Genomic DNA, 26,060 nt, shown 5'->3' on the forward strand with positions numbered 1-26,060 from the left:
GTTATTCCTCAGATTCTGCCATTGAGATCGAACTGGAGCTATTTGTAAATAAGACCACGGCTACAAAGCTCAACTCAGGTGAAGACAAAATTGAAGACATTCTGGTTTTGCACTTGGACAGGGGAAAGGATTACTTTTTGTCCGTGACAGGGAACTACCTGCCCAGCTGTTTTGGATCTCCCATCCATACACTGTGCTACATGAGGGAGCCAATCTTGGACCTGCCGCTTGAAACTATTAGAGAGCTGGTGAGTTATATGCCACAGGGAACCATCTAGAACTGTAGCAGCCAAGCCAGTCAAACAAGATAGTCTCTGTCTTTCGTACATAATTCATTAGAGAAACTCAGCCATGGATACTACGATATGAAGCTTCCCTGGCTCCTAATTTTATTCCTTTTTTTTTGTTTCAGTCATCACTTGATCATTCTTCAGCCCGAACTAAATTTTCTGAGACATAGAAGGCTCCTATGGGGAGAATTCGAGTACAAGGGGACTAATTTAGAGCAGATTTATATTGATATGCATTTTTCCCCCTTCGAATGCACTTTTTTGATTTAGGGACTCTTGATTTCTATCCTCTTCATTCTATAAGGTGAAAACAGAGGCCCAGTAAGGAGAGTGATTGGTCACAGGTCACATGGTGAGTTAACAGTGGACCTGACCCCTGCATTTAGGTTTTTGGACTCCCAAGTCTGTGCCCTTATCTCACAGACCACATTCTCACCCTGGTTCTGACAGTGAAATGCTGTTGACAGGATGTGTTTTCCAGAAGACAATGTGTATTTCACCTGACCCATTGAAACTGCTTGCTGTAACACACTCCTAATTCTCAAAAATCACCTTTTGTACCTTGATTCTCCCACTTGATTTCATTTGCCTGTGGAACGTTTGCTTAGGGGATTGCAATGCTTTCCTTCTTCCATGGGTTCACTGCCCCCATGGTCAGTATTTTGGAGCTAGCCTGTCAGAAGTTCCATTGGTGGGCCTTCAGACTATGTTTTTTTATTTCTTTTCAGACTCTGATGCCACTACAGACTGAAGATGATGGGATCCAGTTGGAGAACCCCATGGGGATCCCCAAAGAGCTCTGGATGATGGTTGATTACCTGTACCAAAATGCTATCCAGCAGGTAGGTGGTGGTTAAGCAGTCAGACCTGATTGAGGCCAGGCTGCCTTGGGAAAGAACATCAGCTTGAAGAACTTTTGGTATAAGAAGCTTTTACCCCAAGGAACCTGTGGAAAGCTTTTCCTCCCCTAGGGAGTGAACGGGGGATAGATTCATGTTTCACACTCCCGTGAGACCTTGCTATTACATACAGCACTTGATTACCCCAAGGGAAGCAGCCTTGCATAGGATGGCCTTCGAGGCACAGCATGTTTCCCTGACCTGGTCTCTGGGGTCCTCCAAGTAGAAAGACATCTGGATTCTTCTCAGAATGTCAGCCTGCTATCCTTATGAGGAACTCTTGCCAGTTTCTGGGAAGGGGAGGGGCTAACTTGTCGATGAGCCAGACCAATGTAGGAGACCAGATGGAGACCCCAGGCCTTGAGTCAGGAGGCCTGACTTCAAGAGTGATTTGGGCAAGCTTCATGAAATCAGATTGGTCAGTTTCACTGAGTCATTCATACAGGGAGAAGACTAATACAAACTAGAGTCTATCACAGCTCTACCACCTGGGAGCAGCATACGTTTTTATGACATTCTCTTTTCATTTCTCCCCACTCCTCACATTTATCATTACAGTGTACCAAACACTGTTCTAAGTGTTTCACAGCATTGCCTCAATTAGTTCTTACAATGGCTCTCAGATGAAGAACCAGAGGTCCAGGAGGCTAGGTAACTTGGTCAAAACCCCAACGCTGATAAATGAGTAAGATTGGAATTTGAACTCAGGGAATTCGTCTGTAGAAGTCACCTCCTTGAGCAGGGGCCATGCTAATCTTATGTGTATCATTTCAGTTTTGGTACACATGCTGCTGAAGTGAGCAGAGAAGTTACTTTTTTTTTTTTTTTTTTAACATTTAGTTATTTTAATTAAAAAATTTTTTTAATGTTTATTATTTTTGAGAGAGAGAGAGACAGAGACAGAGAACAAGGAGGGGCAGAGAGAAAGGGAGACAGAATTGGAAGCAGGCTCCAGGCTCTGATCTGTCAACACAGAGCTTGACGCAGGGCTCAAACCCACAGACTGCGAGATCATGACCTGAGCTGAAGTCGGCCGCTTAACCAACTGAGCCACCCGGGCGCCCCTATTTTTATTTATTTTTGAGAGAGAGAGAGAGAGAGAGAGCGAGAGAGAGAGAGAGACCGACCATGAACATGGCAGAGGGAGAGGGGCAAGAGAGAGGGGGACAGAGGATCCAAAGCCAACTTTGCACTGACAGTATAGAGCCCGATGTAGGGCTTAAACCACGAACTGTGAGATCATGACCTGAGCCCAAGTTGGACGCTTAACCAACTGAGCCACCCAGGAGCCCCCAGAAATCACATTCTTAAGTATTGTGCTATTCTACCTTCTCTGTAGAGCTCTGTTCAAGTGTAACTTTTGAGCAATACATAGAATATTATTATTCAGTTATATGGCATTAAGTCATTTAGTAAAATGATTATAAAGCATGCTAGGACTCATGGAAATACCTTTATTGCCATAATCTTGTTTTCACAAGGCAGGGAGGTGCCTTTTTCTTTTTTTAATTTCATTTTTTTAAATTTATATCTAAATTAGTTAACATATAGTGCAATAATGATTTCAGGAGTAGATTCCTTAATGCCCCTTACCCATTTAGCCCATCCCCCTTCCCACACCCCCTCCAGTAACCCTCTGTTTGTTCTCCATATTTATAAGTCTCTTATGCTTTGTCCCCCTCCCTGTTTTTGTATTATTTTTGTTTCCCTTCCCTTATGTTCATCTGTTCTGTGTCTTAAAGTCCTCATATGAGTGAAGTCATATGATATTTGTCTTTCTCTGACTAATTTCACTTAGCATAATACCCTCCAGTTCCATCCACGTAGTTGCAAATGGCAAGATTTCATTCTTTTTGATTGCTGAGTAATACTCCATTGTATATATATACACCACACCTTCTTTATCCACTCATCCATTGATGGACATTTGGGCTCTTTCCATACTTTGGCTATTGTTGATAGTGCTGCTATAATCATGGGGGTGCATGTGTCCCTTTGAAACAGCACACCTGTATCCCTTCAATAAATACCTAGTAGTGCAATTGCTGGGTTGTAGGGTAATTCTATTTTTAATTTTTTGGGGGGACCTCCATCCTGTTTTCCAGAGTGGCTGCACCAGCCTGCATTCCCAAGGGGGGGTGCCTTTTTAACTTTCTCCATCTTATAAATGATATATTTTCTGCACGTTTTTCTTTTTCTGGTTAATCCCTCTGTAACACTGCAGGAAACATAGCTACTTTTAAGTTTTCCCTTATCATTGTGTATAGTATGCCATACCTATAGTGTTGTGTTCTTTTCTTTTAATGTTTGTTTATTTTGAGAGAGAAAGAGCATGAGCAGGAGAGGAGCAGAGAGAGGGGGAGAGAGAAAATCTCAAGCAGGCTCCATGCTGTCAGCGCAGAGCCCAACGTGAGGCTCGATCTCACGAATCATGAGATCGTGACCTGAGCCGAAATCAAGAGCCGGACACTTAACCACCTGAACCACCCACGTGCGCCCTATAGTTTTATAATAGATGTTTTATCACTTTAAAGACCTGTCGTGGGATCATGCTTGGGAAGGCCTGAAAGATGAATTAACCACATCAGCCCTAAATTTATCAGGGTGTTTACCAGGGTGATTCAAAGGCCTCGCTACACCGCTCACTCCCTTTTTACACCTTGCTGGTGATCATATTTCTAGGTCCGGAAATCATGGCCAATTTTCTGAGAATATAATGATCCTGTGACTTTCTTTCCTTTTGCAGGAAGATCTGTTTCAGCAGCCAGGCCTGAGGTCAGAATTTGAGCATATCAGGGACTGTTTGGATACTGGAATGATTGATGCCCTCTGTATCCTTCAGGCACTCATGTGTGCGTGCATGCCTGTGTGTATGTGTGTGTGTGTGTGTGTGTGTTTGTGTGTGTGTGTGTGTGTGTGTTTGTATGACTACGATTAAGAGGTGAGAGAAAAGAAAGAACAGTATCTTAAGGCTCAAAATCTGATCTTGTGTCCTCAGCTATCATATTTTTCTTAAAGTTTGCATAGAGAAGACTTTACAACTTTAAGCAACTGATATAGCAGGAACTCATGAAGGCCCAGCTAAGCTGACAAAGAGCTTGGCCCCCTTCACTGTGTCAGGCTGGCATCCTAGCTCTGAGTGGAGAGCCTGACTGGGCAGGCTGCACTTCTGGCCTGTGCTCCTTCCTGGGCCTTTTCCTAACCATGGCACAGCATCGCCTTTTCCTTAACGATGGGCCAAAAGCCGCCAACAATCATTCTGTGGCTGAAGCCCTGCTGCTTTTCCTGGAGAGCCTGCCAGAGCCTGTCATCTGCTACAGCGCCTACCATAACTGCTTGGAGTGTTCTGGCAGCTACACAGCAAGTAAACAGGTGAGGGGAAGCGTTAAGCATCAGCACACACGTGTTGCAGCCCCGGGCCTCATGGGGCCTGAGGGAACAAAGTGGGCGCAGTCCCTCAGACACAGTGTCCTAGTAACTCAGCTCCAGAGCTTTCCTTCCCAAACCTGTTCTTCCTTTCATGTCCGCTTTTCTTTTAGTGGCTTCACCCTTAATTCCAGTGACTCAACCCAGAAACCTGAGTCATTTCTGAGTCGTCCTCCGCTCACCTCCCACATGCCCAGTTCCCTTGATCTGTCACCCGTCGTCTTCTGTTCTCGCGCACTCACCTTGGTTGAGCCCTGGATTCAGTCTGTCCCTCTGCTGATTTGTTTTGTATACGGCCCTCAGACCAGGTGCTCTAAAGCTCTCGTTATGCCACTGTTGGTCAAAAACCACACATGGCTCTCCATTGCCAGTTAATGATTTTCTTAAACAAATACTCAAGACTTTTCATGATCTGGCCTAGTGGTTCACACATGTAACATGCCATGGCAGAATAATCTAGAAAACTTGCTAATAATATGGGTTCCAGAGCCTCACCCCACATCCACCGAACCAGAATCTCTTTTGGAATATTTCTTGTGCGAGCTTCCCGACTGATAACGATGATGTGCCAATAGCTGGAGTACGCATTGAATTCTGTCCTGATCGACCGCTCTCGGCTTAGCGCCTGTTCAAACAGTGGTGCTCCTGCTAAAATTGACTTCTTGGTTTGTTCTCTCTCCTTATCTCACTGTTTTCCTTCTCTTGCCTTTTTTACACTTTCTTTTGCCCTAATCCTTACCTCTGCAAGCCCAGTCTTGTCTTCAAGACCCAGCTGAAAATGTCTTCCATTCCCCTACATCTTTTGAGAGCACATAGTTAGAATATTGACCCCTAAATTTTTTTTAATGTTTTTATTTATTTTTGAGACAGAGAGAGACAGAGCACGAGCAGGGGAGGGGCAGAGAGAGATGGAGACACAGAATCTGAAGCAAGCTCCAGGCGCTGAGCTGAGAGCACAGAGCCTGATGTGGGGCTCAAACTCACAGACTGCGAGATCATGACCCGAGCCGAAGTCGGACGCTTAACCGACTGAGCCACCCAGGCGCCCCTAGAATATTGACCTCTAAATGCACACGGTGCTTGATCTGTGCTTCTCTTTTGACTCTTGTGCAGAGTGCTAAGTGATCAGGACTTTCTTTGCATAGCCTTACTAATGTCCTGGGATCGTGCACTGAGTTGCTGGAATATAGCAGATGCCTAACAGATGACTGACTGACTGAAAAGACAAATCCCAATTCTCCCTCTTTCAGGTCATTTCTACCCTCCCCACATTCCACCAAAATGTCTTCAACTACTTGATGGCGTTTTTGCGAGAATTACTGAAAAAATCAGCAAAAAATCATTTGGATGAGAATATTCTAGGTAAGCAGCCAAGTGTCTGTGGAAAGCGTCTCTGCAAACCGAGACTCATTAGCAGAAATGTCCTTGAGGGAGGTCCCAAGACCACTGCCGTGGAACTAAGATCTCCAGCTCTGGGCACAGTTCACCCTCATGCAGCTTTTGTTTTTCAAGCAGAAAATAACGCTTTGGGGCACTCCTCCCAACTCAACAACACAAGAAGAAGTAGTGCTTCTTTTGCTGAATTGTTTTGTTTTCTGTGTTTTTCATGCAGCTAGCATATTTGGCAGCTTACTGCTTCGAAACCCAGCTGGTCACCAAAAGCTTGACATGGCAGAGAAGAAGAAGGCTCAAGAATTTATTCACCAGTTCCTCTGCAACTCACCCTGAGCCTATCTCCTCTCCTATTTTATTTGAGGCAGCCGATTACCAGCCCCACCTGTTTCAGATCAAGAAGATATGAGGGTTCTTGGAAGCAAAAGCGGCAGCTGCCTGTTTTCCTGAGCCCAGACCCCCCCACCCCCCCGTGGCTGTCACACTCATTGGTACTGTGAGTCGTGAAGACCTGGGGGGAATCCACCACAATAAAACTGACAGTCAGTGTTCAGCTTTAGTTATTTAACACAGATCTATTTTTAAAAATTTTAAAGATGTTTAAATAACTGTACTTCTTGTGCTCACTCAGCCAGCCTTCCTCCAGGGCATTGTCAGTGCCTTCCCTGTAGCCTGGGCCGAGCTCCCCATGATCAGATATTGAACAAACTTTGGGGTCCTGAAGGGAGAATGAATTGGACAGCAAGAATGCAAATGGGATCTGCTGGGTAAACAGGTCACAGCCACCCCAGATGCTTCCAGTTCTCTAAGCGCATGTGTATATGTATATACAAAGCCTACCCCCCTTCCTACTCAGATGTGGCTCAACAGCTCTGGGGCTGGCACTCAGCCTCTGAGGGCAATACAGTGGCTTGAAAATGAAAATACTGAAGAAATTGGTGTTGTGGTGAAACAAATGGGATTTTCTGGGTCAGCAAATCCTCTAAACTGTATATGATGCATCCCCTTTCTCATATGTGTAATATATTTTAATGATAAATGTATTTTTAACAGTGGTTGTTTGTATGTTTTTCTCTCTTAAGAGAGGGCAGTTGGACTTTTTGTGGCTTAAGCATTTGGGCAGCTGGTCAGGGGCCAGGCATCTATTTCTTTGGCCCCTGGCCAATCTGGTGGGTGACGATCACTACTCATAGTTTTCAAGCAACAGATGTACAGGCATGGCCAGAACCCCTTGACCCTGATGTAGTCTCCGGGAGTTGTCCCACCCTGAATATCCTAGAGAAGTAGCTTATGGGGAAAACAGGCAGTGACTTCCGGGAGGTTCTAACAGATTTAACAAGCATTTTGAAGAGACAGAATAACGAAGGTACACGCAAAATCGCTTCTTGGGCACTTGAACGCCTAGACTCCCTGGCTGTGTAAAATGTGACCAAGATGCAGGCCAACAGGATGACTGTGAACGGTCAAAGAGAGGGAATGGCCAGTAGGTGGCGCTGACTGGCCCGGGCGGGAGTCCAGTAGAAGCCGGCAGTCTGCAGGGCGAAAAGTTGGGACCGACGGCCTGGGCTGTCGTGAGGAAGGGAGTGGAGCGTCTTGTGCGCGCGCGAGGGGAAGAGGCGGCGCCGTCCTTTGGCTGCGCTTGGAGTACTCCCTGGTTCTGCCATTTGGATCCGATCTTCCTTTCCTGATCCCAGCTACTATACTAACTTTGGTGATGAGGGTAAGCTGGGAATGTCACAGCCTTGCAGGCTCCCCTTGCGGGTCCCAGCTAGAACTCGGATGGCCGACTGTGGTCCCTCCCGTAGGAGTTGTGGCTGCGAGGGTGAGGGCGGTCAGCGTAAGCCGGGCTGAGGCTGCTTTCGACTAGTGGTTGAGGGGTTCGACCCGTTTTCCTTGCGTGTGGTGCCACAGAACAGACGCCCCGACTCCCGGCCGGCTGCGGGCACGGCCGGCTCTTCTCAGCGCGGGGCAAACTTACTGTCCCGCGGCGCCTCCACCGCGCCCCGCCCCGCCCCTCCTGCTCGCCAATTGGAGGCCCGAGCTCAGCCCCCACACCGCCTAAGCCAACCAGAAGCGCCAGAGAGAGGCGGGGCCGGTATCTCCTCCTTCCTCCGGAAAGCGGAAGCGGAAGTGACGTTTGGGGAAGGTGGGGGCAATCATGGTGCCGCTGGGGAGGGGAGAAGCTGCCGCTGCCGCCGTTGCCGGGAGCCGCGGAGGTAAAAGGCGAAACTAGACGCGGCCTGGGCTCGGAGCTTCCCGGGGGGCGCGGGACTTAGGCTCCCTCCTGAAGCATTTCCCAGTAGAGACCCCACTCTGGTCACCATAGGGACCCCACCCCTCCTCCGTTTCCATGGGGATGGGTATCCAGCCCCCCTTGCCTGTTTCCATGGAGACCCGGACCCTGCCTCTCTTCGCCCGGCTTGGAGCCCCCCAGCCTGTCTTCGGATTTTTCCGTGTAGCCCTGGCTGGGGGCTGTCCCAGTCAGGTTCCTTTTCCCAGCCTTCTCTCAAGGGTGCTCCGTTTGTATTACTCGTGTGCCACCCTCAAGCCTCCTGGTCTTGTTTGTTCCGGACAGTTGGGTCTCCGCTTAGCTGCTGATGGTGCCGGGGAAGCCCTGAGGGGCCGCCGGTGCTCTTATCTCTCCTCCGATGCAGCGAAATGTGCATCTACCCGGGTTGCGTAAGCCAGAGCAAGGGGTCGGGCCGGTTCCTCCCGGATCCAATCCCTTGGCCTGTCTCTGGTAACTACCTCTCTGTCTAGCCGCCCCACTCCGTAAAGGTTCACTTTCTAACCCAGGACAGAGGAGAGAGATAAAGTGTAAAGCCAGACTGAAAACGAAAAGTGATGTGCTGATTATTTTTAAATTTCGTTCTGCCTGCCAAACCCAGATTTGTAGAACCGGTGTGTTTGCAGCTAAAGGAAGAAGAACTAATCCAGAACAGAAAAGATTTCAAATTTGGTATCCTTCCTGTGAGAACATATCTTTTGAAGAGAGGATGTCTTCCCAAGAGAGTATATCTGCAGGTCTTTCATTCATTTAACTGACATCTCCTGAGCTCCTAGTGTCATCGTATTGTGCTAGGGAGAGTAGAAACAAAAATAAGACTCACCATTCTCTCGCCGCAGAGAGCACACTATACAAGCATAGGTCTAGTACATTGCATAGGACACCACATTGTTTTAGGAGATAAATAGATATAATGGTCTTCTTTGGATATGCCTGACTAGGGATCAGACCGTCTACCCAGAAGCTGAAACATCTGTTCTAGGAAGGAGGGAATGAATTCACACTTGCTTTCCCTACTATTACCAGACATTGTGCTTTAATGAACATTATCTCTTTTACTCTGTGTAACAACTCTGAGAGAACGGGGATTACCAGTCCCACCTTATCCATAAGAAAGATGGAGCACAGAAAAGTTACCCAGGTACTAAGTGGCAAAGCTGGAATTTGTGGGTAGGTGACCCTGCCTCCAAAGTTCCACTTCCACAATGGACTACACTGCCTCGTGGTCTAATCTGGGGCATATCTGAATGGGGTTTTCTTACTTTAGGATGTGTAATAACTCAGCCTTGAAGCAGTTTGTCCTCTTCTCCCCTTTAAGTTTGGCAGTAAGGCATGTTTGGAAGGTCTTAAGAACTACTTATTTCTTCAGTTGGGGGTGTGTGTGTGTGTGTGTGTGTGTGTGTAAGGCATTGCTTTTCCTTTAAAATGACTTGATGGTTTCAAAGTTAAACTTTAAAAAATATGATTCCCAAGGAAGATGATTTTCATTTACTTTGGCCTCTTCTTCAAGTGAGAGGAAAAATGTGCCCTGTGGTTGCCAAGGAGGTCCCAGGGTATGGCTCTAACTCTGGCTTTGTCCTCTTGCAGATAGGTCATTACCTTTCCATTTCTCACAATTGGGCTGAGCACGATTGAACCATGGGGGAACACAGTCCGGACGACAACATCATCTACTTTGAGGCAGAGGAAGATGAGCTGACCCCCGATGACAAGATGCTCAGGTTTGTGGATAAAAACGGACTGGTGCCTTCCTCATCTGGAACTGTTTATGATAGGACAACTGTTCTTATTGAGCAGGACCCTGGCACTTTGGAGGATGAAGATGATGATGGACAGTGTGGAGAACACTTGCCTTTTCTAGTAGGGGGTGAAGAGGGCTTTCACCTAATAGATCATGAAGCAATGTCCCAGGGTTATGTGCAACACATTATCTCACCAGATCAGATTCATTTAACAATAAACCCTGGTTCCACGCCCATGCCAAGAAATATCGAAGGTGCAACTCTCACTCTGCAGTCGGAATGTCCAGAAACGAAACGTAAAGAAGTAAGTAAAGCAGTGGGTGAGGGCCCAGGTTTGCTTTGGAGAAAAATCCTTACACAACTCGCATTGGCCGTTTTAGCTGGGGAATAAAGGAGTCCCTGGAATGAGGACCTACAATGGCTTTGCTTGTCCACAACACATAATGCTTCATATTTTGTTGTGACTGCTTTCTGGAACTTTTGGTTTGTATAGCCATATTGAAATTGGAGAAAGCTAATTTATAATTTTTCACCTTTTCTTGCCCACATCGTAAAATCAAATAGAAATTTCATTGAGGTAAGTCCATGTTTCTGAGGCTGAAATAACTAAATTTGGCTTATCTGGGGTGTGTATAAATGATTTGTTTGGGAGATGAGTATCTGCTGAAATATGCTTTATTTTTGTAGTGAATATTTGATGATTAACAAAGCCTCGCTTTCTCTTGTAAGAAATTCAGGCAAGAGACAGTAAACGAGAGCAGGTGATCTAAAATAAGTTTTCGTGCTCATACTTAGCTACTGTGAGTAAGGTAATGTATGTCACAATGGTTGGAAAACCGTAAAGCATTGTGCAAATTGTACTGGTAGTGATCATCAGCAGAATGATATGGGTTAAAGGTAACGATAGACATTATCTAGGAACTGATTACAGGTCAATTAGAAAAAACAGATCACTGGTAATTGCAGCGTCAGGGACTAAATGTAAACTGTTACCAAACAGACATGGGATAAATCGCTTAGCAAAATATTTTTTCTCTTAGGCTGTAATTAAGGCCTTGAAATGGGAGAATTTTATTATTCATGCCATATGGCTTTCCCATGACTAGCCGTAGAATCTCAGAGCTGGAAGCAACCACAGAGAAACCAACCGTCTTGTCCTCCCTCCCACCTCACACAGGCATTTCTCTACAGCATCTCTGACATTAGTTCATCTGGTGTCTGCTTGAACACTTGCAGAATGACGAGAGCTCAGTGTTTCCCTGCTCAGCCCAATCCATTTATTGGCCAGCTCTGATTGTTAGAAAGCTTCTACTTGTATAGAGCCAAAAAACCTGCCTTCCTGGAGCTGCCGCTCACTGGTTCTAATTCCGCCTTCCTGCGCAACAGCAGGTTCAATCTTCCTCTCCCAGGACAGATCATGGATTTCTTTGAACATCATGGATGTCTCTTTATCTTCTCTTGTACAGGCTAAACACCTCGATTTACTTAAATAGTCCTCTTTGACATTTTCCCCTGATTTCTCATCAGTCCGGTCACCTTGGATTGTGTGAATTCCAGTTATCCGACGTCTTCTTAAAAATTCATAACTGAGCACAATCTCACAAGTGTGAGGCAGCCAGCACTGAATAGTGTGTGACCCTTATCTTTTAATCTGGACACTGTACTGTAATTGCTGTATAGGCTGTATTTTATTAGCAGTGACAAGCTGTCGGCCTGTACTTGGAAACCTCTAGAATAGTGATTCTTAACTGGGGGCAGTTTTGCTCCTCGGAAGACATTTAGCAATGTCTGGAGACATTTTGGTTGTCATACTGGGGAAGTGCTGCTGCAGTCCAGTGGGTAGAGGCCAAAGATCCTGTTAGACATTCTGTAATATACAGGACAGCCCCCTGCAACAAAGAATTACCTGGGCCAAAATGTTGATTGGCTGTTTTCCAATAAAACTTTCTTTGCAAAACAGCCAGTCGGCTAGATTTTACCCGCTGGCTGGAGTTTGCCAACCCCTGGATGAGAACATAGGGAGCTTAGGGAATAGTTGAAAAGAAGGATGGACAGGTAGCAGAGATCCAGACATGGAAGGTGGTGGTAACATGCTGAGGGCTTTGGACTGTATTGGGGAAATAGTGGGGAACCATTGAAGGTGTCTGAGCCAAGGATTCATATGGTTAGAGTAGCATTTTAGAAATATTGCTCTGGTAGCAGTGGTAGCTTGATTTCCCAGTTAGGAGGGGTTGTAGTTTAGATTTGGGGTTTTGTTTGAGTCTGATGAAGGGTAATGGTCTTGTGTTTGAAGAATGAATTGCGTATGATTCAAAGGATTCATCCATTTTTCTAAGTATGTTGGGTTCTTCTCTGTCTTAGTTCAGGGACCCCACGGATGATTGATGGAGCTTCAGGACTAGGAAGCAAGTAGTTAGAGTGCACCGTGATAGGTGCTTTAACAGAGGCCTGTACAGCATGCTATGTCAGGCTGAGGAGAAAGTGTCAGACTCTGCTGCTCCCCTCACCTTCGGGGAATGGTGAGTCCCATCAGAGGAATCAAGAAGTCTGGAAGAGGAGAAAGTTTGGTGGGGAAACTGATGAGTTTGTTTGGAGTATAGTGAATGTTTAGTCTTTGAGGAAAAGTGAATCAAACAAGTTGAGAAGCCCTTTGGAAATGTAGATCTGAAGTCAAGGAAATGGCTCAGGATTCACGAATGGGCAGTAGGTCAAAGCGTGGGCAGTTTACTCAAGACAGGAGTTTAAGAGTTGGCCAGAGAATGTGAAGGTTAAAAAGAGAAAGGGGAACCAGAGATCACATAGTCAAAGAGATGGGTGGAAAACGGTGTTGTGGAAGGCGAGGGAAGAGTGTCAAGAAACAGAACTATTCTGTGTGACCCTGCAGAGGGGTTGGGGGACCCAAGAGAAGCCACTGGTTCTGTATCTGTGCCATTGATCACACCACGAGAAGTTTTTCGGTAGAGCACTGGGGGCCGAGGCCAGCTTCCAGTGATGGAGAAGTGAGTGGGTGGTGAGGAAACCGGAGGAAGGAAGTGTCAAGTTGGTTTAGGGTTTTTTTACTATGGTAGTTGGAGGAAGAAGAGTGATGAGGTAGTAGCAGCTCAAGGGGTGGGGGTGGGGGGGGGTGAATCATTTCTTTAGCACAGAAAACTTGAACATGGCTTAGAGCCTAAACTGCAGGCCATCCCCAGTTAATGATTACTATGTGAAAGCGCTTCGAGCACAAATGTTTGGGAAACATTAAGTTGAATCAAGACAGAGGTTTGTTTATTACGGAATTTCTCTGAATTGTTGATGTGCTCATAACTACGGAGGAAGGAAATGCAGAATTCTCCAAATGTTGTGAACTTGGGAAACCATTTTCAGGTCTTATTTCCAAGGTCAGTATTTTGTGGAACCCATTTTGGGAAATGCTGATCTAGACAGAAAAGGAGGAGATGGTAGGGCGGGCATGATTATGCAATCACTTATATGAGCTGTCACTTTCCCACTACAGGTCTTCCTTGACTTACGGTGCGGTTATGTCCCGATAAACCCATTCTAAGTTGAAAATAGTGCATCGAAATCACCTAACCTACGATCTCGTAGCTTAGTCTAGCGTGTCTTAAACGTGTTCAGAGCCCTTACATTAACCTACAGTTGGGCAGAATCATCTCAAAGCCAATTTTATCATGACGTGTTGACCAGCTCATGTAATTGATTGAATACTGTACTGAAAGTGACAAACAGAATGGTTGTATGGTCACAGAAAAGCTGGAAGTATATCGGTTGTTTACCCTTGTAATCTCAGGGCTGACTGGGAGCTGTGGCTCCCTGCTGCTGCCCAGAGTCACATGAAAGTACCCTACCTCATATCACTAGCCCGGGAAAAGATCCAAATTCACAATTTGAAGTACAGTTTCTCCTGGATGCATGTGGTTTTCTCACCATTGGAAAGTGGAACCATTATAAGGTGGGGACTGTACTTGCAGCCTGGTTGACTATTCATGTCTTCAGGTCTTGTTGAGTAGATAAGGTCAAGAGTACTGTGAGCACCTTGTTCAGTCTACTGTGGATTTAGCTCACTGTACTTTTATCCCACCATATCTTTCCATTCTGTCCATGAAGCCTACATGGAAGATTCTAGAAATTTTAAAAAATCAGTTGATGTGAGGGAGAAGCATCAATGGCTTTTAGTCTTTGAAAATGTTGCTTATTGAGCAGGCCTTCAGGGGACTTGACTTCTTGAAACACCATTTTACTTTAGCTTTTTCTTTAACAATAAGTGGGGTGGGGAGGACACTGAAATTCATTTAAATGGTCTGAGAGGCCAATGTTTATGACTATTTGATAACACTTTTCATGATTTCTGTATTCCCTCTTTTCCCTTTTTTTTTTTTTTTTTAAACTTGGGCTTTTTCTTCCTTCATCTCCATGTACAGGTATTACTCTTGAGAAATCACATCATTTGATAACTAGTTAGTCTTCTTGGCCTTGCAAGCAGCTTATTTTCTGAGTCAGATTTTAGCCTGATTTTCCTGTTCACCCCGATTGTTCCATTGTTTCCTGTAGTGTATAGTTGGCTTACCTGTTACTTCACTTTTTTCCTAAGTGCTTGTCTTACGTAAAAATAAACCAGCCAGAACCTGGCTACAGATGCTGTCTTCTTCCACGGGGCCACTGGCCATTCTGAGTCTAATTTCATGTATCTTATTTTCATACTTGCTGTCTTACTGCCAGCAAGTATGGTAGCTTTGAGAAATCTCCAATCAAAATATGTCATTCTGCACAAGATGAACATTCTAAAGAGTTGTTCCTTTCGTGCCTTTCTCTTTTGGGTTTCTGAGCAGCTGGGTTCATGTAGTCCGTGGTTTCCCAAACTTCCTTGCATCTGTGTCTTCCTGAGAACCTGCCAGGACCGTCTTGTCACCTGTTCATCTACCTCCGTACGAACCACACCGGTGAACATTAATGTACCGCCTGTGGCTAACTGACCTTGCCACTTTGCTGCTGAGTAATTGGCTAAGAAGTCAAGAAAGCCAGGAAATCCTATACCATATGTGTCCTTCATGGCGCACCAAAATATTCTGGTACATCGATTGGAAAAGAATATCTTTTTTTTTCTACCAAGAAGCACAGTTTCAGAGATGCTTTGTGAATTAGGCTGCTTGCTATATTAGTGACACTGCAAGAGGAGTTTTGGCTTTTTTCTTAGTGTGGCAAATTTTAAATATAAGAATAAAGGGAGGGGCACCTGGGTGCCTCAGTAAGTTAAGTGTCCAACTGTTGATTTCAGCTCAGGCCACGATCTCACGGTTCCTGAGACGGAGGCCCATGTCGGGCTCTGTGCTAACAGCATGGAGCCTGCTTGGGATTCTCTCTCTCTCTTTCTGCTTTTCCCCTGCTCACATGTGTGCACTTTCTCTCTCAAAATAAATAAATTAAAAAAAAAAAAAAAAAAAGAGGGGCGCCTGGGTGGCTCAGTCAGTTGAGCGTCCGACTCTTGGTTTCGGCTCAGGTCATGTGAGTTCAAGCCCCACATCGGGCTCTGTGCAGCTGGCAGCGCAGAGCCTGCGTGGGATTCTCTATGTCTCTCTCCCTCTCCCTCTCTCTCTGTCCCTCCCCCACTTGTGCTCTCTCTATCTCAAAATAAATAAATAAACTTAAAAAAAAAAAAAAGAATAAGGGGGAAAATTTGATTCTAGTGTTTTGCAATATGTCCTTTACTTTGGGAGACCTAGTTCCAATCTCATTCCTCGTTACGAACCCCTCAGGCAGTGGAATGATCCACTCTGACAAATGTGGATGTTGCTGACTCTCCCAGAGGGGAACTACTTGCTTTTTAGCCTTTGCATACTGTGATTACATGTCTTCCCAGGCTCCCTTCTGAACTCCCACAGAATTGCCATTCAGAACTAGGACTTGAAATTCTGGCGTTAAGGATCCACTCACTCTTTCCACAAGCTTTTACTTATTATCTACTTTTGTCAGGTATCAGGAAGGTCAAAGAAATAATCCCTGCCCTGGAGGGCTTGGACTCCAGCAGAGAGACTGCTGGAAGCTGTGTGTGCGGGATTTGTAGAAGCCAGGGCAAGAAGCATTTTCCATTTATCACCAGGAGAAGCCATTTATGCGTGCTTCCCTGCACGCCTGCGTGTGTGTTACACACCTCCTCGCGGCCATCGGCATTTCTGTCACTGAAGCCCGCTGGCCTGGAAAAGGGACGGAGGTGGTTTTGTGTACATACTGGCTTTACAGCATGGTGCTGCAGAAATAACAGGTCTCAGATTTACATTTTATATAAGCTGTACCTATTGGATATTGCTAACATTTTGCTATTGTAGGACATTGGAAAAAGAACCCACGTTTTAATGTTTTTCTCTTATTTAAATCAAGGCTGTTTCTTAAAATTGTTTCTTCTGTGAAGTGCAAAGGGATAATTTAGACCCAGAGTTCCATCTTTGTTCTGCTTTATTCTGTGTGGCCTTGGGCGAGCTGCTCTGTTTCCTCTTTTGTAAAATTGAAATAAAAATATCTCATTGCATTTTGTGAAGATTAAATGAGATTTATTCATACATAAATATACAACAGTATGTGCATAAAACATCTAGCACAGTGTGGTCGTTCAGTGAACGCTCATTTACTTTCTGTCCCTTGTAGGCCCACGCAGTTTTTGAAGGAGGTGCGGAGGTAATCTCCAGTTTATGAAGAGGTTGAAATGGCCTCTGTTAGGAACTCTTTGGGAAGCATTCTCTCCTAAAAACAAGGTTATGAGGGGCGCCTGGGTGGCTCAGTCGGTTGGTTGAGCATCCGACTTCGGCTCGGGTCATGATCTCACAGTTCGTGAGTTCGAGCCCCGCGTCGGGCTCTGTGCTGACAGCTCAGAGCCTGGAGCCTGCTTCGGATTCTGTGTCCCCCTCTCTCTCCGCCCCACCCCTGCTTGTGCTCTGTCTCTCTCTGTCTTTCAAAAATGAATAAACATAAAAAAGAAAATTTAAAAAAAATGACAAGAACCAAGGTTATGAATTGTGGTTGGGTTCCAGGACAGCCTACAGAAGTCCCAGTAACCCCTAATTCACTGAACTGTTGTATTAATATCACTGTGGAATGTGAACCACTGTTTATGATCAGGAGAACATATTTTTAGCCCTACTGCGGAACTCTGTGAACACCAGCCCTCATCACTGGTAGTCTGTTCCCTTTGACTTCCTTAGCCACCCGGTCACTGAAAGTTACTTCCATGGTGGGCATTTGGAGCACCAGGCAAAGCTGAGGGCTCATTTAAAAAAACAAAAAAAACACCCTTTTGGGGCGCCGGGGTGGCTCAGTCGGTTCAGCGTCCGACTTCAGCTCAGGTCATGATCTCGCGGTCTGTGAGTTCGAGCCCCACGTCAGGCTCTGTGCTGACAGCTCAGAGCCTGGAGCCTGTGTCGGATTCTGTGTCTCTCTCTCTCTGCCCCTCCCCTGCTCATGCTCTGTCTCTCTCTCTCTCTCTCTCCCCCAAAAATAAATGAACATTAAAAACAAAAAATTCAAACACCCTTTTTTTGGGTGCCTGGGTGGCTCAGTCACTTAACTTTCCAACTTTTGATTTTGGCTCAGGTCATGATTCGTGGGTTTGAATCCCGCGTTGGACTCTGTGCTGGCAGCACAGAGCCTGCTTGGGATTCTCTCTTTCCCTCTCTCTCTGCACCTCCCCTGCTCATGCCCTCTTTCTCTCTTTCTCAAAGTAAAGTAACATTTAAAAAATAAAAATAATAAAAATACTTTACAAATAAAATAAAAAACACCCTTTTTATTGAGCTATAATTGACATGTAACATTATATTAATTTCAGATGTACAACATAATGATTCAGTATTTGTATACATTGTGAAGTGATCATCACAATAAATCAAGTTAACATCGGTCACCACACATAGTTGCAGTTTCTTTTCTTTTTTTAAAAAAAAATTTTTTTTAATGTTTATTTATTTTTGAGACAGAGCATGAACAGGGGAGGGGCAGAGAGAGGGAGACACAGAATCCGAAACAGGCTCCAGGCTCTGAGCTGTCAGCACAGAGCCCGACGCGGGGCTCGAACTCACGAACTGTGAAATCATGACCTGAGCTGAAGTCGGCTGCTTAACCGACTGAGCCACCCAGGCGCCCCTGCAGTTTCTTTTCTTATGAGAACTTTTAAGCTCTCTCTTGGCAGCTTTCAAATATACAATATGGTACCATTAACTTTAGTCACCATACTGTATACTGCATCCCCGTGACTTAATGTACTTTATGAACCAAGGGGTCTTCTAGCCAAGGAATAAGGGCTCCGATTACGCTGGTGGTGTTGGGAGGGTAAGATGCCTAGCAACCGCTGAGTGCCTGCTGTGTACTAGTCACTGTGTTAGGGGCTTCCACATCGTTTTGTATTTGATCTTTATCACAGTTTATAAGCTAGGTACTTTTAGCCCTCATTTTACAGATGGAAAAAAAAAAAAAACGGCTTAAAAACATAAAACTGGCAGGTTGTAGGAATGAGGTTTGAACTAAGGGCTTTCTGGATGCCAAAGCCTGTGCTTTTCTAACAAACGCACCACCTTTGTAAAGACATGGGGGAGACTCGGCCACTGAGGCCCGTTAGCCGTGGAAAGGGCTGAGTATCGAGGAGCAGCAGGGCAGCGTTAGTTCTGCAAGGGTAAAAGGCTGAGGTGTGGGAACCACTGTGTGAATTCAGCTCTGGTTAGTGGGCAGTGGGAGGCCCGATGAAGAAATGGGGGCAGTCAGAGCTCTTGCATTTCTACGTTGAGCACTGTGGTTACGCATTGTGGGGTAGAAGAAATGAGATCGGTGCCGGTCTGGGAACAGAGCTGGTATTGGGGAGAAGGGTGGGAAGTCCCTCGTGTTGAGGAGGACTGGCCAGGCCAGTCGTTGGTTTGTGAGAATGTTTAGGCACTAGGTGCTCAGGGCCAGAGACTCCCTTTCCTCATTGAACATGGGGCTGGTAAAGAGTGTAGAATCTAGTTCCCTTGGTCCCTCATTTCTTTTTCCTCTGGCAGAAACCCAGTCTTTTTTCTTTGCTGAAAAAAAATTAAAAAAAAAATTTATTTTGTAACGTTTATTTACTTTTGAGACAGGGAGAGACAGAGCATGAACGGGGGAGGGTCAGAGAGAGAGGGAGACACAGAATCTGAAACAGGCTCCAGGCTCTGAGCTGTCAGCACAGAGCCTGACGCGGGGCTCGAACTCACGGACTGCAAGATCATGACCTGAGCCGAAGTCGGATGCTTAACCAATTGAGCCACCCAGGCGCCCCTGCTGAAAAAAAATTGTAAATGTTTATTTATTTATCTTGAGAGAGAGTGAGAGAGCGCGTGCGCTAGCACACGTTTGAGTTGGGGAGAGTCCGAGAGAGGGAGGGAGGGAGGGAGAGAGAGAGAGAGAGAGAGTGAGAGAGAGAGAGAGAGAGAGAGAGAGAGAGAATCCCAAGCAGCCCCCATGCTCAGCACAGAGCCCAACATGGGGCTCACTTCCACGAACTGTGAGATCACGACCTGAGCCGAAAGTCAGAGGCTCACTTAAGAGTCAGAGGCTTAACTGACTGAGTCATCCAGGCGCCCCCTTTTCTGAAATTTAGGCTTTTGTCTTCTGGAGTCCAGTGTTTAATTTTCTTGTTGTTTGCTTATCTCATTTTCCTTTCCTTCTCTGACTTCTGTTGACTTAACCAGGCAATCATCTTTGTTAAACATTTCTCTATTCTAGAACTATTCAAAACACCTTGCAAACCAACATCAGTTCTCTGAAAGCTCATGCTTCTTGCTTTTGATAGTATTGGACCCCATCCTCAGTGAGCCTACCGTGTGCCCGCTGTGTGCTCGTTACCTTAGGAATGAATAAGTGTCAGAGGCCTCACAGGAAAGTTAAAATGAGTCAGTTCTTCAGCTCTTTTAGAGAAATGCATTCTTTATTATCAGTGGAATTGTTAGTGACTTTATGTTCGTATTATAGATAATGCTAGTTAATTTCAAGAGGCGAATGAATTATGTGTCACCTCTCCCTCAAGTTCTTTAAATTCAGCTTGAGAAGCCTTTCTCAGTGGTCCCCAAGTCTAAGTTAGATGCTTTTTCTCTGTATTCCTATTCTCACATCCATTATCAGCACAACTTCTCATGCCATTCTGATCTATTTGTTTGATTCTCTCTCTCTCTCTTTTTAATGTTTGTTTGTTTATTTTGAGAGAGAGCGCGAGCAGGGAGGGGGCACATGGTAGGCTCACCGAGAGAGGGAGAGACTCCCACTGATAGTGCAGAGCCTGATGCGAGGCTCGATCTTACGAACCGTGAGATCACTACGAGAGCTGAAATCAAGAGTCAGCCACTTAACCGACTGAGCCACCCAGGTGCCCCTGTTTGAGTCTCCTCTTGACGTCGAGCTCCTTGAGAGCAGGGACTATCTTTTCTATATTCCTAGCACCTTGGACAATATAAGCCCTGCAACATAATTTTTTGAAAGCATGCAGGCGTGATAAACCTTACTTGTATATAAATGTACCACATGTTGCAATACCTCTTCTCTGTAACCCTGAGAACTTAATTTGTTTTTTGCAACTTCCTGTTCTGATCCAGTTTGAGGAGGTTTAGCTTTCCCTTTTGTGAAACTTGGTGCCATTTTAAAACGATTCTGAAAGACACAGGGTAATGACTTCCATTTACTGCCTGCCTTCTGATGGGGTGAGTGAGGGCTCGTTTCTTCAGCGTATTATTAGGGAGCAGGCATTTGCCTTGGCAGTCCACCTGGCTGTCCCACCTTGAGACACAAATGTCTTCCCCAGTCCGCGCCCTCTCCCAGCTTTCTCTCCTGTCTCTGTCTTCGCAGTCAAGTTCCTTGAAAGAGTAGTTACATTCGTTGTCTTCTGTTGCTTGCCTTTCCCAGACTTCTCAAGAATGTAACATTTTGGTTTCTCTTCTACTCCTCCAGTGAAGCTAATCTTGCCGGGGCACTTATGACCTGGCAAGTTGGCCATATCCAAGGAAGTTTTTTTTTAAGATTATTTATTTGTTTTGAGAGAGCGAGAGAGAGAGAGAACACATGAGCAGGGGAGGGACAGGAGAGAGAGAATCCCAAGCAGGCTCTGTGCAGTTTTGTGCAGAGCCCGATGTGGGGCTCAATCTCATGACCCGTGAGATCGTGACCTGAGCCAAAATCAAGAGTCGCTTAACCACCGACTGAGCCACCCAGGCGCCCCTCCAAGAAAGGCTTTAATGAAAGCCATCTCTGCTGCATTTGACCCAGTTGACCATCCTTCCTTTGTTACTCGTCACCTTTGTCACTACTTTCCTCTACATTAAGTCCTGCTGGTTTTGTTTGTTTGTTTACTCCCTCCTTCCTTCCTTCCTTCCTTCAACAAACGTGAATGTAGTGCCGCTCATCCACAAGGCTAGCCACAGAGGCTGTGACCAGAGACAGACATGGGCCCTGCTCTCATGGATCCTACAGTCCACCAGGAGAGTAGCCACTCATTCACTGAACTCAGCAAATACTTATTTAGTGCCTCGTGTTTTCCAGCTACTGCCATGCCTACCAACTAAAGAGGTATTGCTATAAAACCATTCCTTGAGGAAGAAACTTTTTTTTTTTTTTTAACATTTATTTATTTTTGAGACACAGAGAGACAGAGCATGAACAGGGGAGGGTCAGAGAGAGGGAGACACAGAATCTGAAACAGGCTCCAGGCTCTGAGCTGTCAGCACAGAGCCCGACGCGGGGCTCGAACTCACAGCCCTCACGGACCACGAGATCATGACCTGAGCTGAAGTCGGCCGCCTAACCGACTGAGCCACCCAGGCGCCCCTTGAGGAAGAAACTTTTAATGGAAGCTTGCATTGGCCAAGTAAAAAACCTGGATGGGAATAGGGGTTGGCAGGGCAAGGAGACGGGGAGCGGTAGTTAATTATTGATGGTGCTGCTACTTATAAAGTTCTCAACTGCTGTCGCATCTTAAGAATGAGAGCCTGCCCTTATCGCTCACCATTGTTGAAGCGCCCTGGTTGAGACACGCTGCTCCTTCATTGCGGCAGCCATAGTCCTGCTTCTCACTTCCTGGTCGGTGACTGTTTTGAAATCTCTACCTGGCAGAACCAAAGAGGTTTTCAGTCTTGATGGGAAGTCAGGATATATGTGTGAGAGGATCATTAACAGCATGGGCTCGGTGCCGAATGAGTGGTATAGTTAAATATTATTGGATCAGAGAAGGGCACTGTCACTCACACGTGGGGTGATCGTGGCAGGCCTTGGAAGTAGTGAGGCTTGAATGGAAGGAAGAGAGAGACTTAGAAAAGGAGAGAAGGAACCAGACGTTTCCAACAGAGAGGAAGGAGAGGCAGAGGCAGGCGAGTGGGAATTCAGTGTGGTGATTGAGGAAGGGATCCTGTTGCTGTAGGCCTAGATGGAACCTACTGTTGGACCGGTTCTGGAGTAATGTGGTCAAAGGCAGAAGGGTACCTATGGGGTGGGGGAGGGGGAGGGGGACTTTGAATATCAGGCAAAGGGACCTTAACATCTGAGCATAGAGATGGCATGTGGAGAACACTGCTTTAGAACAAATCTGGCAATGAGTGGCTTCAGACCTACTAGGCACTGAGACATGATAATGCCCAGCCCAGTAATTCAGTTCCACGGATGTTTACAGAGCACCTCCTGCACGTCAGGGGGAAGGTGAGGAACGAATAATACGTGGGAGAGCACTTGCTAAAGACTTGTGCAAGACTGTTGGGGGTTGGGCAGATGAGAGAAGGAATGAGAAGGAGACTGGAGGAGTCAGGGCTCCTCCCACCCCTGCACCCACAGGCTTTAGGGTTTGGCAAACAGTGGCCCATGGGCCAAATCCATCCAGATGCCTGTTTTTGTAGAATGGTTTTTATATTTTTATTTCTTTTATTATTTATTTATATTTTTTATTCTTTATTTTTTAAATTTACATCCAAGTTAGCATATAGTGCAGCAATGATTTTAGGAGTTTATTTCTTAATGCCCCTTACCCATTTAGCCCATCCCCCTCCCATGACCCCTCCAGTAACCTTTGTTCTCCATATTTAAGAGTCTCTTCTGTTTTGTCCCCCTCCCTGTTTTTATATTATTTTTGCTTCCCTTCCCTTAAGTTCATCTGTTTTGTATCTTAAAGTCTTCATATGAGTGAAGTCATATGATATTTGTCTTTCTCTGTCCTCATATGAGTGAAGTCCCATGATATTTGTCTTTCTCTGACTAATTTCGCTTAGCATAATACCCTCTAGTTCCATCCATGTAGTTGCAAATGACAAGATTTCATTCTTTTTCATTGCCGAGTGATACTGCATTGTATATATATACACCACATCTTCTTTATCCATTCATCCATCGATGGACATTTGGGCTCTTTCCATACTTTGGCTTTGTTGATAGTGCTGCTATAAACATGGGGGTGCATGTGCCCCTTTGAAACAGCACACCTGTATCCCTTGGATTAATACCTAGGAGTGCAATTGGTGGGTGTAGGGTAGTTCTATTTTTAATTTTTTGGGGGGAACCTCCATCCTGTTTTCCAGAGTGGCTGCACCAGTTTGCATTCCCACCAGCAGTGCAAAAGAGATCCTCTCCACATCCTCGCCAACGTCTGTTGTTGCCTGAGTTGTTAATGTTAGTCATTCTGACAGGTGTGAGTTGGTATCTCATTGTGGTTTGGGTTTGTATTTCCCTGATGATGAGTGATGTTGAGCATTTTTCATGTGTTGGTTGGCCATCTGGATGTCTTCTTTGGAGAAGTGTCTACTTATGTCTTTTGCCCATTTCTTCACTGGATTATTTGTTTTTTGGATGTTGAGTTTGATAAGTTCTTTATAGACTTTGGGTACTAAACCTTTATCTGATATGCAGATATCTTCTCCCATTCTGTCTCTTGCCTTTTAGTTTTGCTGATTGTTTCCCTCACTGTGCAGAAGCTTTTTATTTTGATGAGGTCCCAACAGTTCATTTTTGCTTTTGTTTCCTTTGCCTCTGGAGACATGTTGAGTAAAAAGTTGCTGCAGCCAGGGTCAAAGAGGTTTTTGCCTGCTTTCTCCTCGAGGATTTTGATGGCTTCCTGTCTTATGTTTGGGTCTTTCATCCATTTTGAGTTTATTTTTGTGTATGGTGTAAGAAAGTGGTCCAGGTTCATTTTTCTGCATGCCGCTGTCCTGTTTTCCCAGCCCCACTTGCTGAAGAGACTGTCTTTATTCCACTGGATATTCTTTTCTGCTTTGTCAAAGATTAGTTGGCAATATGTTTGTGGGTCCATTTCTGGGTTCTCTATTCTGTTCCATTGAGCTGAGTGTCTCTTTTTTGTGCCATGGTTTTTATATTTTTAAATGATTTTTTTTAATCAAAAGAATAGTATTACATAGTGAAATGATACGAAATTAAAATTCCACTGTCCATAAAAAAAGTTTTTCTGGAGCACAAGCTGGCTTGTCCATTTAGATATTGTCTATGGTTAGTTTCACCTAACAGCGGCAGAGGCGAGGGGTTGTAATAGAGTCCGCGTGGCCCACAAAGCCTAAAACCATCTGGCCCTTTGTGGAAACCTTGTCCATCCTTGAGTCACACCTGCCCTTACCTCAGTCCCTCCGCTCTGAAACTGCCTGTCCCTCTTCCCACCTGAGGCTTTTCCCTCCACCAGGCTTTTAACTGTCCTGTTCTTTATATTCCTCTTAGACTCTCAGCTTCTCTTTTTTCCAAGACCTTTCTCCTTCCAAATATGCTCAGGACCTGCCCTACTTTTAAGAAAAAATCTTCAACTCAGAAGTTCACTCTGGCTCCTGCTGTCCATCTCTCATCTCTGCCTCCACTTCATCTTTGGTTCATTCACCTTGACCCAGGCTTTGGGCCCTAGCAGTTCATTAAAACTTAGCCTTGTTAAGTAACTAGTGATTCCTAGCTGCTGGATCTAGGAGTTTCCTCAGACCTATCTTGTTTTCTCAAGACATTTCAGGTTTTGATCATTCTTCCTTGAGATCCTTTTTCTTTTTCTTTGTTTTTTTTTTTTTTTTTTTTTTTTTTAATTTTAAAGGTTTATTTTTTGAGAGAGAGAGAGAGAGTGCAAGAAGGGGAGGGGCAGAGAGAGAGGGAAACACAGAATCCGAAGCAGGCTCCAGGCTGGAGCTGTCAGCACAGAGCCCGATGTGGGGCTCGAACTCACAAACGATGAGATGGTGACCTGGGCTGAAGTCGGATGCTTAACCAACTGAGCCACCCTGGCGCCCTTCTTTTTTTTTCTTAATTTTTCTTTTTTAATTTTTTAGAGAGAGAGAGCATGAGCAGGGCAGAGAAGCAGAGAGAGAGGGAGAGCAAGAATCTCAAGCAGGTTCCACACTCAGTGCAGAGCCCCACGCAGGGTTTGATTCCATGACCCTGTGATCATGACCTGAGCCGAACTCAAGAGTCAGACACTCAACCATCTGAGCCACCCAGACACCCCCTCGAGATCCTTTTTCTCTTACCTTCTGTGCCATCATTCTCCTTTGTGTCTTCCTGTTTCCCCAGCCCATTCCCCTACTCACCCAGCAGTGGCTTCACTTCTTTTACAAGCACCTTAAACATTGGTGACTTTCTGAGCTCTAGCCTTTGTCCTCTTACAAGAGCTACTATTGTGTACTCACTCTATGCCATTCACTATATTTAAATGAATTATGCAGATTATTCCTGATCCTTACAACAATCCTAAAAAGATAGGTTTTATTTCCTCCATATTGTAAATAAGGAAAGCGAGGCTTAGTGTACTTAAGTAGTTTTCTCAACGTTACACAGTAAGTGGCAGAGCTGTGCTTGAACCTGGCCTGCTTTGGTATGCAGGTAAAGTCAGCTACGTGTACCAGGGACTCCTGCCATAGGCATTCCTTTCAGTTTCCAGCCTGTATGTCTGACTGTCCACTGGACGTTTCTACCTGGAAGTCCTGGTAGCACCTCAAAGCCAACTCATCATCTCTCCTCCATCCCCATCCAGCCCCAGGTTGGTGGTGTGCCCATCTGTTTAGTCACCCAGGCCATACTCTTG

General features: G+C 45.4%; 2 protein-coding genes and 1 non-coding gene across 9 annotated transcripts in view; 2 read left to right on the top strand and 1 right to left on the bottom strand.

Annotated features, from left to right (window-relative positions):
* Window positions 1-7,062, top strand: part of INPP5B (inositol polyphosphate-5-phosphatase B) — a 48,209-nt gene extending 41,147 nt beyond the window's left edge. For all 5 annotated transcript variants that reach the window (XM_053897296.1, XM_053897322.1, XM_053897303.1 and 2 more), the window contains 6 exons: window positions 13-248; window positions 1,019-1,132; window positions 3,936-4,020; window positions 4,434-4,561; window positions 5,866-5,977; window positions 6,228-7,062. In XM_053897296.1, the coding sequence (XP_053753271.1) occupies window positions 13-248; window positions 1,019-1,132; window positions 3,936-4,020; window positions 4,434-4,561; window positions 5,866-5,977; window positions 6,228-6,343 (791 nt within the window). In that variant the 3' untranslated portion in view covers window positions 6,344-7,062. The remainder of the gene's footprint in view (window positions 1-12; window positions 249-1,018; window positions 1,133-3,935; window positions 4,021-4,433; window positions 4,562-5,865; window positions 5,978-6,227) is intronic.
* Window positions 1,890-1,993, bottom strand: LOC128775985 (U6 spliceosomal RNA). Its single transcript, XR_008420964.1, has one exon. It is a non-coding gene; the product is annotated as a U6 spliceosomal RNA (small nuclear RNA).
* A 1,070-nt stretch (window positions 7,063-8,132) lies between the features above and the next one.
* Window positions 8,133-26,060, top strand: part of MTF1 (metal regulatory transcription factor 1) — a 46,060-nt gene continuing 28,132 nt past the window's right edge. Inside the window, exons 1-2 of one of the 3 annotated variants that reach the window (XM_053897354.1) lie at window positions 8,133-8,223; window positions 9,882-10,340. In XM_053897354.1, coding sequence (XP_053753329.1) covers window positions 9,933-10,340 — 408 coding nt within the window. In that variant the 5' untranslated portion in view covers window positions 8,133-8,223; window positions 9,882-9,932. Of the gene's footprint in view, window positions 8,224-8,882; window positions 9,032-9,881; window positions 10,341-26,060 lie in introns of those variants that run through there. The other 2 variants (XM_053897356.1, XM_053897351.1) reach the window with 2 other exon arrangements.

The sequence above is a fragment of the Panthera pardus genome, unplaced genomic scaffold (genome assembly GCF_024362965.1).
Source record: "Panthera pardus isolate Hobbes unplaced genomic scaffold, ASM2436296v1 HiC_scaffold_11, whole genome shotgun sequence".
Taxonomy (NCBI): Eukaryota; Metazoa; Chordata; class Mammalia; order Carnivora; family Felidae; genus Panthera; species Panthera pardus.